Below are 12,691 nucleotides of genomic sequence, written 5' to 3'. Positions count from 1 at the left end.
AGTAGCTAGATGATGCGTCGTTGGGGATGAGCCTTGGAGACAGACGTGCGTAGTAGTGGAATCCGCATCCACGATGCGGTTATCCCATGGGTCAATGTCTCGAAAATCCAGCCTCCACTGGGGAGGAAGCTCTTTACGCGACTTGCCTCGCGGTGCACGCGTTGAGAGGTGCTTGGCGCGACTGGGGTGGGGGCCTATGTCTCCTGCCTCCGCACGCTAAACCCTGGCAGCCTCGCGTTGCTAAGGGTCCTACAGTGCAGTCATGCAACACACTGTGCACAGCGGTGCACAACTGTGTGGGTCTGAGGCATCACTCCAGAGCCTTAACAGCATTCGCCCACAACACTAAGGACCTGCTCAGTTCTGGCACAGACGGACGATGTCTGCACTCCTCAACATAAGCGCTACACCATTGTCCCCTTATCTTCGTCGCGAGGTTTCTCTCGGACTGACAGAGAGAGCCATGCGGCATGCCGGCGAATCTGGTTGCTGCGAGCTTCTAGCGAGGGTGAGATTTTGAATTTCAAATTGCTACAGCAGTCATGCCTCGGAAACTTCGAGTTGCTGCGCTCTGTTGCTTTCATCTGTTCTTCGGCTTGATAAGTGAATAACGTCGTGACTTGGGGTGAAATTTTTGTGAGATCTCAGGGTGCCTTCTACGTTTCTTTCTTCTCGAGCATGGCCGCTCTCGCTCAGCTGCATACTTCATCCACGTAGCCTGGTAAAGTTCGTTGCTTACATCAACTTCTCAGTGAAGAGTTCTATCTGCCAGAGAAGCTCGAGAACTCTACACGGTCCAGTGCTAACCATCAGGGCTCTAAGAGAGAACCGAAACGAGTGGCAATGGCCCCATTCAGAGAAGCCTCCGAGACGAGCGTGGATACCGACCATTCACAAGATGACCTCGCGTAAGTGCTCTTCCCACTGTATAGGGAGCGACACTGATTTTTGGACAGAGCCAAACTTGCGTTCGAGCGCGACATGGACAATTCCATCGGTGCGGAATACATAGAGCATAGCATCTCGCGTCCTCTCCCACAAGAGGCATTCCCCGGCGCGCAGTCGATGGCCACGCCCACAATGGAAGACGCGCCCAAGTGGGAAGACTCAATTGACGGAGACGTGAAGCCCCTAACTACTCAATGCTTGGAAGTGCTGCGGGAGCAGCATGAGGACGGAGGAGAGGACATATCTATGCACCAAGACGAGGCTGTGTCGTCAGACACCTCTTCAATTCAAGATGCTGAACCTGTACCGGAGAGCACTCCCGGTCTAGCTCCGCTAGATACAATCAGTGGCTCTCGCCATCGCGGTCGACCCAAGAAAACGTCCCGAGCGCCCACCACTCCATCTCGGGTGTCGCCAGGACGGCCCAAGGGGACCAAGAACAACACCCGGCACAAGGCGTCCGGCACCAAAAGAAGGGTCAGTGCCCGTGTGGCGGAGGCGGCGACAAGCATCGCGTCAACTGCCAGCCCGGTCACAGCGGGCGCAACTAAGGGCAGACACAAGAAAGGGACGGCCCGCAAGGTAACAAAGCCAAAGAACAAGCCCACCACCGAGCTCGAGTCCAAGCAGCGGTTTACGGAGGACTCGTGGGAGATTGAGTCGATCCTAGACAGCGTCATCGAAGCTGGCACGCTTGAGCATTACTACCTAGTCAAATGGAAGGGGTACTCTTCAAAGTCCAATACCTGGGAGCCCAAGTCCAACCTCGGAAATTGCCGCGCCGCGATCGAGGCATTTGAAAAGGCCAACAAGTCTCGCAAGTAGTCACAGCTGCGCCCCATCAACCTTGAACAGTTGGGGACCAGCGATGGCGAGTTTTTTTCACTCGCTAAACAACAGTAGCAACACTGGATCAGGAGAAGTCTAACGGAATACCGGGCTATGGTTACAAGGGCAGGCATGGGGAGGAGTCAAAGAAGACCATGGGAGTTTAGTTTGGGAGCCATCTCACGGAGACAAGACGCACGAACTGAAATATTGTAACAGTGGTCACTAACGATTTCTCAATATGAATTCTGCAAACACGAACAATCTTCTTGCTTCAGGACAAGTTCCCGAGAAACGTGCTCAGCCCTATGATGGCACCTGCCAAGGGGAACAGACTCCTCCCCAGATTCAACACGCTCCATTTCCCAATGAGCTCCGAGGCTCTACCCCGTGACAAGACGGTCGCCCCCTTGGATGCGCTGATCAGGGTGGCATTGGTACCGGCAATGAAGAGGAGGGTAAAGGGAATGATGAAGAGTACAGCGCCGCCCGCCGCAAGGTATCCTTTCCAGTTCACACCTCGATGGCGCGCATCATAGGCCACGTATGAGTATGCGGCTGCGATGAGGATGGCGACCTTGGGCATGACATTCATGCCACGTGTGAAGATGCCGTGCCAGATGTAGACCGAATCATTGGGCGCTGACATTGCTGTGGGCATGCCCACCAGAGACATAGATGCGATTGTACCTTGTGAAGTGATCAGTTCTTGACTATGCGTTTTGGAGGTGCCTGGACGAACCGGATGCCCATGCTGAACCTAGGAGGCCAGTGGCGACGGCCAGCAGCGAGGGCGTGGAGTATTGCAGTGTAGCCATGGCGTGAGCAACTCGAAGTGTACGTAGATGATGTCACTTGTGAAGTGAAGTGGTATTGATTTTAGAGCTGAAACTTTGTTCTCGAACATTTATACATGTCTACGGACCCTGAAGTATGGGTCCGGTCGATCCGGACATTGAGGAATGTCCGAAGCGACGATTGTCTCGGCAGGCCACTGTCTATCAAAGTGATTCGATATTTCTTGGAAATCCGGTTACCGGGACATTTTTCTACTTATAGTGCTGGCATACACAAATTGGACACCTACGTAAGGTAATACGTAGATGTGTGGTCCGTTCTCACGGACGCTTTGCCGCGAATGCGTGCAGGTCGATCGTCTTGTCTCCAAACTGGGCATCCTCGTCCTCCCAAATCTTGATGAGCTTATACCCGCTCTTCTTCAAAACACCATGACTACCCATGTTGCTTCTCACCGTCACGGCGACAATAAACTCATCCTTGATTTCGCTCTCTCCCTGGACGGTATCCGTTGACACCTTGAGCTCAACCTCCGCCCTCGGCAGCGCCCACCACATGTCCTGGAACGCCCTGAGAAACTCGGTCGCATATCCTTTCCCCCAAGCGTCTGAGCGGAACATGTACCCAACTACTGGCCAGCCCAGCTCGCCGTTGCGCATGTGCGAGCCGCCCACGCCCAGAAGCTGGCCTGTCTCGGCAAGGCGGATGGCGAAATTGAACGTTTCCGTGTCATTGGGAGGGAGGGTCTTGGCCATGAACCTGCGCGTCGCCTCCACGTCCACGTCTGGGACGCCCTGAAGGGTCCATTTCATGACCTCGGGCTGCAAGCGCATTTCGTGAAACTCTTCCGCATCTGCCATTTCGGTAGGCCTGATGAGGAGCCGCTGTGTGCGAACAGCTTTCCGTTCTGCTATTGGAGGGTAAGGGAGAGCAGGCAGCGTCGTCTTGATAGTGGTCCACTCCAAAGTCGAGCGAGCGATGGTCATGGTGGGCTCAGTGCCAGATGCTAGGGTCTCCATGACGCCGAAAAGATTCAATGTGAATAAGAGGATATCCCTAGGATTGCCGGTCAATTGGGCTGCTCACTAGCCGCCAAGAAACGACTCGCGGTGGATTTGTCGACACTTCGACACAAGTGCCAGGCTGCCCTCCCGTGTCCATCTGACGGACTGACTCACTGAGACTCTGAGTCACTGACAGGGCGTTTTACTGTTTCGTGAACGTTCACGATGCCGGACGCGACGTGACTCACCGGGGCTCGGAAACCCACGCGGGTCGTCTACAAGTACTCGGTTTTGGTCCACACAGAAGATGAAGAATGGCATGCTCACGGGACTTTTCCGCATGGCTCGATTTCACAAGAGTTGAGTTGAGCAAGAGTCATCACTTAGCTTTGCTCCCTCAAAAACGCCCGTTTCCTTGACCCTGCCTTGTGTGTCCCACCGGCTGTCGGTATCGACGGAGAGTAATGGACAGTTTGAAACTGTGAGCTCAACTTGTCCGTCGCGCATTTTGGGCTAAATAGAAAACGTCCTAAAAGCGGACCGGACTCCTCTTTATCACCCAATCACAATGGCTCGCTTGCCCAGACAGCCTCACCGAGTCACCGAGGACGGACCATTGAATCGACAGACGACGGGACTCAAAGTAATTAACGGTGATGATAATGTTGACAGTTGCAGCCTGCATCCCTGCGTGTACATGTTTAGGTACAGGGTTGACTGATCCTTCTCACTCACTTTGATGACGACGGCATCAATTGAGGAGTGTGAACCGTCTGAATACAAACCAGATAGGCGACGCTGCTCCCCAGTCTCCAGTCTCTAGGATCATTTCGTGTCAGCCTCACGCCAGTGAGAACGCACGCACAGCTCCCCTCATCAAGCGTCATTGACTCATCCCTGAAAGCTTCACCCAAGCAGATGAGCGAGGCACGCGGCGACAAGGTGCTCAGCTGCGCGAGCTGTCGCCAGCGCAAGGTCAAGTGCGACAAGACCCAGCCCATCTGCACCCAATGTTCGCGCATGAGCTTAGAGTGTGTCTACCCGTCACGAAAACCTACGCGCCGCGTTACCAGGCTGCGGCAAAGTGAACTTCTCGAGCGCATCAGTCGCTTGGAGGGTATCGTCGGGCAGGCTGATCCGGAAAAGTTGGAAGAGCTCGACAAGCTTACGGGTGTCCCCGCAACAACATCCGCATCCAGGACGGCAGCACGAGATGTCCATGTCAAAAGGCCCTCTGCTGCAGCGGTGGACAGCTTCTCCTCGGTACCGGGACAACCCTCGGGACAACCGTTCAGGGAAACGACTGCTCGGTACATGAGTGATGAGTTCTGGGGCCACCTTTGCAGGGAAGTCGTCGGGATCAAGGCAGCTCTTGAACAGCCGTCTGACGATGAGAATGACAATGAGGATTATGAGGACTCCCCTGAATCTTGGGGCGGTGGCATCCAGGCCGTCGCAGCACCCTCTGGCTTTCATCTCGGGAATCAACACTACCAGGAACGCGGTCCCCTCACACACCCTCCGCAGCAGACGCTCCTGGCTCTCTGGAGGATATACACACTCAACGTCGACCCTTTGGTCAAGATCCTCCATCGCCCTTCGATCAACCAAGAGATCCGGCATTTGCTGTCAATACCGATCCCATACACGCCTCCACCAGCCATGAACGCACTCCTCTTCTGCATATACTTTGCCGCGATATCTACAATCACCCCGGAGCAGTGCCGCGCGCAGCTGGGCGAGGAGCAAAACATCCTGGCCCTTCGATACCGTCTGTGTGCCGAGCGCGCACTCGCTGCGGCAGACTACCTCAACAGCGATGATTTAGCCACACTGCAGGCTGCGACCCTCTACGTGACCATGCTGCGCTCCTACTCCACCAGCCGGGCATCATGGGTCCTCATTGGGATGATTGTGCGACTGGCTCAGGCTATGAACCTCCACAGGGACGGTCAAGGCAAGCACTTCTCGCCCTTCGAGGGTGAGATGCGGCGGCGACTCTGGTACTTTATCACGGTGCTCGATATACGCGGCGCAGAGGACAGAGGGTCCGACGCCATCCTGACGCCCACATCTTACAATACCATCCGCCCTACGAATATTGACGACGAGGCCTTTGGCCCCGACACCACTGAGCCCCTTGTTCCCAAGGCGACACACGCTGAGAACGTTGTGCTCGTATGCATGTCTCGCTGCACAATCTTTGGTCATATTGCCCACCCGCGATCGCAAGTGGCCGCCGCCGCCGACGACGACGACACAGACAACTCCTTGGCCACAGAGCAAGAACTCATCAACCATGTCCGCGCGATGGAGAACGACTTCATCCATACTGTCGATCAGTCGAGTTTACCATCACGCTACGCCGCCGAGGTGTCACGCCTCGTAATTCTCAAACTCTGGCTCATCGTACAGTACCCGTTCTCATCTCACCCCACTGTCGTGCCCATGCGGGTGTCGCGTGCCACTATGCTTCGCACAGCTGTGTCCGTCATGGAGCTTTCCCATCGCATGGCTGAGGGGGCCTTCAAGGAGCGCTTCTCATGGTGGACCAAGTGTTACGTCCAGTGGCATCCGCTGGCGGTGGCCTTGGCGGAGCTGTGCGTGCAGACGGACGGGGACCTGGCGCAGCGTGCGTGGGACGTGATTGAAAAGGTATATCCCCTGTGGGGGAGCGCCGCGGCTGACTCGACCAACGGACCGTTGTGGAGACCAATCAAGAAACTCTACAAAAGGGCAAAGGCCGCCAGGGCGCAGATTCTGATGGATGATCTCTCCTTGCGAGACAAGGCGCCCGCGCCGCCTGCGTCTGGACCAGTATCCGCAGAAGAGTTTCTCCTGCCACGCCAAGTCGAGCCCGCGGCCATGGTGCCCAGCGCCATTGGTCTCACGCAGATGGCGCAGCCATTCGACACTATGGACATGGATCCCTCCATCCTGTTCCAGTATCCACCTGCTACCGATATGACTTTCGGTTGTAGCCTGGACGCCAGTCTTGGTTTTGACATGAGTCCGTGGAATGAGTTCCTGCACGATACCCAGATAAACAGCTATTCGCCTGGAAGCGGGAGTGGGAGCGGAGGGTAGTCTATTCGTTACGACACGTAGCAGCCAGCCGTAGTTTATAATCAATGCAACAAGACTTCACTCCACACGCAATCAGTCCCATTGTGCAAGCAAGATGCCACTTTCAACTTGTGAAGAATTTGACTTTCATTCATCGCCCGTTTTGCCGAGCCCATGCAGTTGATATTTCCTTGATCCGTAGTAAACACCCGCAAAGCCAGCCCAACCGTTCCGCCATACCAAAAGCAACAACAGTCTAAGCGAAGGTCGAAGGACGCTTGGCACTGAACACCTTCTTGGCGTCCAGCTTGGGAACACGGTGGGGGAGAGGGAACTTGAGGTCCTTGGCAACAAGTTGGCGGATGTAGGGGCGCTTGATGTCCTCGGTCTTCTCGAGCTCGACAACGCGGAGGATCTGCAGAGTCTGTTAGCAAGCTGATGCAAGGCACGAGAACATGTTGTCGACAAACGTACGTGGATGGACCTGAAGCGGGCGCGGTGGCGGGCGGCCATGTCGGAGTACAGGGTCTCGACAGCGTCCGCGCGGCTCATCTCGCGGTACTCGCGGTACATGTTGTGGGTACCGGAGCGCGAGTCGTAGCGAATCCAAATGCCAAAGTTCTTGATCTTCTGGGGGTGCTTCTCGTGCAGCTGTGTGTCCACTGTCAGAAAATCCGCTTCTCCTGTGGTTCCCCTTCTCCGAAGATAACGTACCGTCTTGACGCTGACAATCTCACCAGTGGCCTTCTTGACCTTCTTGAGACCGCGGATAAAGTACCAGAAGCGGGACTTGGCGACCGTGGTGTTGGGGGCGAAGATGGTCATGCGGTACAGCGAGGGCTCGGGGTTGGCCTCGGTGGGCAAGTGGCGCCCGATAACCTCATACTCTTGAAGGCGACCTGTAAAGAAGAACAGTCAGCGGCTGTTGCTGACAATGCATGCATGTTCGAAGCGCTTGGGGGTGTTCCGAAGTCGAGTCAAGCCAACGCAGGGCAGGCGTCGGAAGATGGGAGTCGAGCTCGGGAAATGCGTCGTGGGCGCTCGGATGCCGTGAGACCAGCAGCCAGCACAGTAGATACTGCTGAATGCCGCGGTGTCTTCGAATGTCGACCGTATCGTCCCAGGTGCCCGGCTTGGTGTTAAAGCCCCTCGTCGTTCCATGTCGCCTTCCATCGCCCCTCGTGGTGGTGGTCCTCCTCATCGGCAAGTGCTCGAAAACATGCAATCGCTCAAGACAACGACTTACCCATCTGTGCAAAAGTCAGTAATCATGGAATGAGCAAATTGTGTTGTGGTTATCACTCACTGTTGCGGCTGTGTGTGTCGTCAACTGCCTCGAAATTTGGTGATGGATAGGCCGAAGTTGGAAGTCGCAGCGTAATTTTTTGTGTGCGGCGTTTGAGAGAGGGCTAAGGCACGAGAAAAGACTGCAGGGCTTGCATCCCACTTCTGATTGGGCTGGTGTCGCCCCACTCTGTGGATATCACGTGCGCCATACTCACCGTAAGGTAAGGTGAGATCGGACTCAGACTCCCGCACTTGCGCTTGCGACCAGTCAGGCAACCCTTATCCAATCAGAACTGACCTCTCGTCTCTGGGGCACCTTCCGACAAAGTCAACAAAAGGAGTATAACGCTCACGCACGCCTGCTGTCACAGTGAAGTCCTGTTCATTGAGGTCCTCTGGTTTGTTTGATTGCCGAGATAAGTCACTGTGCGACCACAGTTACAGCCACCAATCTGCAGTAAAAACAGACCCCGCCTCGGCGAGAACGTCTCGTCATGAACGAGCTGTTTGAGGATTTCGCAAAGGCCCGCCAGGCACGTAACGGCTATGAGCTTGCACAGACTCTCTCTCCAGTACCACCTACAAACAAACCCCACAGACTGATCCGCGTCTCGCAGTCGACGAATTCCCACAGTGTGAAAGGTGACATTAAACATTACATCAAGACGAGCGTGTCACATCGCGGCAAGCTGAGTCAAGATGCGTTGACGGGCTGGGTTGAAGTGTATGCTGCATACTGGAAGGCAATTGAAGAGATTCTTGCAGGCGAACATGGCAAAGTATGCGTCGCTGAACCCTTGCATGGAAATGTTGACACTGACCATGCCGCAGAGTTCTTGGAACAAAGTGTATGAGGCATGGAAGGATCTGACCTCAATGCTTGTTCGCGGCTACAACAACTTTGGGTTCGAGGCTTGGACGATACCAAGCCTCTACATGGTGGGCAAATATCTTCGGCTTTTCGCCATCAAGGCCGATGCAGAGCCCAAACGCCGGACTCCTGCTCACCAGGGCTTCATGCTCATCGGAGATGACTTTGACCCAGACGCAGAGAAACAATCACAATTGCGCGATGCAGAGCAGCACCTCAAGCGCATCTTTAGCTTATGTCTCACGGATCGGTGAGCAAATGTACACGCACGCTCAAAAACGACATTGGCTAATGGCTGTCAGTGCGCCCCTCGAGGAATCTCGCAAGTGGGGAATCTACTTTGTCGTCAACCTTCTCTTCAAGACATATTTCAAGCTTGGATCGGCTTCCATGTCCAAAACCATCCTCACAAGTCTGGCGGCTTACGAGCAACGAGGCGACCTGCCGCCGCTGGCGTCATTCCCCAAGTCCCAAAGGGTTACCTTTAGGTACTACGAAGGTGTCCTGTTCTTTCTAGAAGAGAACTACGCAAATGTGAGTATACCGAAAGCGTCAGGCTATTCTTACTGAATGATATGCGGGCCGAGGAACGATTGACGGAAGCGTGGCAAATGTGCGCGCATGAAGCGAAGGAGAATCTCGAGTACGTTGACGTCAGGAGTAGCTCGTTGAACAAAGCTGACCTCTTAGATGCATTCTTATGTATCTTATACCATGCCGGCTGTTGACGAGCCACATGCTGCCAAGCCAACAGCTGCTGGCCCCCTTTCCTAGACTGCAAAAGCTCTTTGGCCCCTTGACCCGATACATTCGACAAGGTGACTTGCGCAGCTTTGACCAGGAGCTACAAAAAGGAGAGGAAGAGTTCGTGCGGCATCGTATCTACCTCACACTAGAGCGTGGGCGTGATGTCGCCATGCGCAACCTACTCCGGAAAGTGTTCATCGCCGGCGGGTTCGAGGAGTCTGCGGACGCCAGTGCGCCTCCTCAGCGCCGCACGCGCATACCTCTGGATGAGTTCCAGGCCGCCATAAGTATGGGCAGTGGCGCCCAGACAACGGATCCAGATGAGGTGGAGTGCTTTCTGGCCAACCAAATCTACAAGGCAAGTCGCATCTCTTCACGACTCACTACGTGCGCAGCCTCGGGAGCCTTGGACTGTCTCAAAACAAGGATGCCCTTGCCTTGCAATGCTGCGCACTTTGCATAGCCCGACTTTATTCTCTTTGTTGAGTACTGACCTCCTTGCAGGGTTTGATGAAAGGCTACATCGCGCGGGAGCGGGGAATGATGGTGTTGTCCAAGAAGGGTGCTTTTCCGGGCACGGGGGTGTGAAGTTGCGTTCGGCAAATGTGTACGATCGAGAATCACGAGGCGATGGTCACTTCGGATGATGGTTCCGAGAGCCAGCGATACTTACTAGGGGCTCGGGCGAGTGCAACGAGGTGAACAGCCACAATACTTTGGTTGGCATGAGGTACCGAGGTTTCATCATTTGATACTTGCTTTACTGCTCCATTCGCCGAGTATGGAAACTCTTTGGGAACCAGCTGGAATCAGCTTATGTGTCTGGAATCAGCTTATGTGTGCTTATCCACGAGCCTACATGCAATGCCGGCAAACTGCAACTCAGTTTGAGTGAACAATGTTACTTTCATGGTCCCACTATTCCAGACCATGTCATTTTCCGTCCGTCTGACCGGGTCCTGTGCGCTCGTGCGCCCACTCACACGGATTCACATCTATGAGTGTCCCCGACACCACTCCAGCGTGAGTCACAGTCCATGCCTGTGAATTGGGCGGCCCCGGGGAGTACATTCCGGCTCGCAAAAAGCAACCCAGAACTTTCCTGTTTCACGCTGCATAGGTCCGTGCGGCTGTAGTGCGGATGCCATGCAACCACTTCGGACAGACATGTTCACTTCGAGGCTCAAACACTGCAAGTCTTGCTATTCTTTTTTTTGTTACGAGTCAAAAGGACTACCAAAGCCCTTGTGTACAATTTAGTAAGTGATGATACAACCACGACCCCCTGCCGACGTGCATGTGGCTTTCAATCTAGTACTGTGCTGCTTTCTTACCAGCTGGACGGCCCTGTTGCTGCCGCCGTGTCGTGAAGCGACAAATGTGAGATACCGGAACACCGTCAATATGCCAATTGAAACCCTGCCCCTAATATTTGTACACGAGTGACCGCTGTGAATGAAGAAAAAGAGAAAGAGAGGACCGTCCTTGAACGCCATTGCCCCATGCGGCAGTTGAGAAACCCGAGGCGTACACGACAAATGAAAAGTACAAATGAGATATGATTAACATTATGCTTCGGCTCATAACATTATCGTAGAGCATCAGATAAAGCGGTTGGAGCGAGGCGTCCCGCTACATCTCGTGAGCAAGACACGTCTTTGGTATGAACAGGTGAGAATGACTTACGAGGCAGAAGAGATATCGTCAACGTGGTTGCTCAGCGCCACAAAGAGGTCGAAGAAGAGCTGTGAGCCACCGTTGTACATTTCCAACTGCATTGTGCCGCTGCGCTTGAAGGTCGAACGGGAGCGGATGATGAGAGCGAGGTAGTGCGCGCGAAGCTTGGAGTCGCTGTCGGGCGTGTTGGCGTAGGCATAGCGGGCCGAGGCAAGAATGGTGCTGCACTGGATGCCAGATTCTGATGGTATTAGCTAGTCATGCGTGGCGTTCGGAATGGAGTGTACGTACGAAGACCTTGCTTGCGAAGAGCAATCTTCTTGAGTTCAGTGAGGCCGTACCGCTCCGCGGCACAGTAGATGACAGTATCTTTGAGGAGATCGCCCTCTACGTTCCGGTGGTAGACGGTGCTCTCGGCGGCAGCACTATCTTCTTCGGGTGTGGGCTCCAGTTCATATGAGTTCCTTCGCTTGTTGTGAACAAGGCGAGGGAAGTAGTCGCCCTTGTACAGAAACTCCAAGACGGAGCTGAAGATCTCGGGTTCCTCATCGGGAAGAGCGATTCTCTTGGTTGTGGGATCCATGTATCCATTTCGAAGGGCATTGGCGAAGAAGGAACTCGATCGTAGAACGTCTTCGTGAGCGGCGAAGAGGCGCTGCTCTGCGCCAACGACAAGAGTGATGATTGTAGAGGTGCTTTTGAGTTTTAGTGTGGTTCGTGGAGGCCACACGACCGGCTATGTAGTAGTACGTACTTGCTCATAATGGTATCAGCGGTCATTGACGTGGAAGCCGTGCCAGGCCGACGCGATCGGGAAGACTCATGGCGCCTTTTCTGGACTCCACTGTCTTTGCTGAATGATGAGCTAGACTTGTTGGCTTTGCTGTGACCTTTTGAAAAGCTCTTGCTCGATGTCTTAAATTGTCGGCTGCTTGTGAACATGATGGGCATGGACGGTCGTGAGGACTGGAATGCGAAATCGAGGTGGTTTTGTGTGTCCAGAAAACGTTGCAAGAAATGACACCCCGTTAAATCAAATAAGAAACAAAGATTCGTTTGTCGTAAATGTTTGCGGGCTTGGTCGACGACTTACCTTAGGCATCAGGCACCCAACGTGAATGGTCGAGGGAACAGCAGACCTGAGTCTCGCAGCATGCGGTGCAGAGGCCATACTTATACGATTGCCACGCAAACGCAGCCGGCCAGGCGGAAATCAGCGCCGCCAGGTGAGCCTGGCCGGCGCAGGCCAAGTGAGGCAACGGTTGAGGGTGGTGATAACGTACGTCCCACGACGCGTTTCCTTCCTACTGGTCGCGTCGGGGGGGTGGAGGGGTCGCAGGAGTAGCGCGACCTTGTCGCCAATGCACGTGATGGGTGCTCCAAAGTCACGAAACGTCGTTTGCCGCCTAAAAGGTGCAGTAGGCAACCACCCGGTACAAGCTTAATAAAAACCCTGGTTAGGGGT

At 54.4% G+C, this 12,691-nt stretch overlaps 7 protein-coding genes across 7 annotated transcripts; 3 read left to right on the top strand and 4 right to left on the bottom strand.

The window, feature by feature from the left end:
• Positions 1–843: 843 nt before the first annotated feature.
• On the top strand, positions 844–1,773 carry J7T54_000656 (uncharacterized protein; the record flags this gene model as incomplete). The annotated part of the gene is made up of 2 exons (XM_051504499.1): positions 844–908; positions 957–1,773. 2 exons carry the CDS (start codon positions 844–846, stop codon positions 1,771–1,773), a joined length of 882 nt encoding a protein of 293 aa, XP_051364010.1.
• Positions 1,774–2,050: 277 nt separating this feature from the next.
• J7T54_000655 (uncharacterized protein) lies at positions 2,051–2,594 on the bottom strand (the record flags this gene model as incomplete). Its single annotated transcript, XM_051504498.1, has 2 exons — positions 2,051–2,466; positions 2,519–2,594. 2 exons carry the CDS (start codon positions 2,592–2,594, stop codon positions 2,051–2,053), a joined length of 492 nt encoding a protein of 163 aa, XP_051364009.1.
• A 300-nt stretch (positions 2,595–2,894) lies between these two features.
• Positions 2,895–3,593, bottom strand: J7T54_000654 (uncharacterized protein; the record flags this gene model as incomplete). Its single annotated transcript, XM_051504497.1, has 1 exon — positions 2,895–3,593. One exon carries the CDS (start codon positions 3,591–3,593, stop codon positions 2,895–2,897), a length of 699 nt encoding a protein of 232 aa, XP_051364008.1.
• Positions 3,594–4,496: 903 nt separating this feature from the next.
• On the top strand, positions 4,497–6,665 carry J7T54_000653 (uncharacterized protein; the record flags this gene model as incomplete). The annotated part of the gene is made up of 1 exon (XM_051504495.1): positions 4,497–6,665. The coding sequence occupies one exon, from the start codon at positions 4,497–4,499 to the stop codon at positions 6,663–6,665; it is 2,169 nt and encodes a 722-aa protein (XP_051364007.1).
• Positions 6,666–6,900: 235 nt separating this feature from the next.
• J7T54_000652 (60S ribosomal protein L20-B-like protein) lies at positions 6,901–7,894 on the bottom strand (the record flags this gene model as incomplete). The annotated part of the gene is made up of 4 exons (XM_051504494.1): positions 6,901–7,059; positions 7,119–7,295; positions 7,359–7,543; positions 7,891–7,894. The coding sequence occupies 4 exons, from the start codon at positions 7,892–7,894 to the stop codon at positions 6,901–6,903; spliced, it is 525 nt and encodes a 174-aa protein (XP_051364006.1).
• Positions 7,895–8,425: 531 nt separating this feature from the next.
• Positions 8,426–10,012, top strand: J7T54_000651 (Protein CSN12; the record flags this gene model as incomplete). Its single annotated transcript, XM_051504493.1, has 4 exons — positions 8,426–8,710; positions 8,763–9,052; positions 9,105–9,336; positions 9,557–10,012. 4 exons carry the CDS (start codon positions 8,426–8,428, stop codon positions 10,010–10,012), a joined length of 1,263 nt encoding a protein of 420 aa, XP_051364005.1.
• A 1,138-nt stretch (positions 10,013–11,150) lies between these two features.
• J7T54_000650 (uncharacterized protein) lies at positions 11,151–12,006 on the bottom strand (the record flags this gene model as incomplete). Its single annotated transcript, XM_051504492.1, has 4 exons — positions 11,151–11,181; positions 11,236–11,467; positions 11,518–11,921; positions 11,981–12,006. The coding sequence occupies 4 exons, from the start codon at positions 12,004–12,006 to the stop codon at positions 11,151–11,153; spliced, it is 693 nt and encodes a 230-aa protein (XP_051364004.1).
• Between the last annotated feature and the right edge of the window lie 685 nt (positions 12,007–12,691).

This window comes from Emericellopsis cladophorae (genome assembly GCF_022114955.1).
Source record: "Emericellopsis cladophorae strain MUM 19.33 chromosome Unknown NODE_9_length_645218_cov_115_098568, whole genome shotgun sequence".
Classification (NCBI taxonomy): domain Eukaryota; kingdom Fungi; phylum Ascomycota; class Sordariomycetes; order Hypocreales; family Bionectriaceae; genus Emericellopsis; species Emericellopsis cladophorae.
The sequence above is the reverse complement of the archived record's forward strand: the minus strand, read 5'-3'. Positions and strand labels throughout refer to the sequence as shown.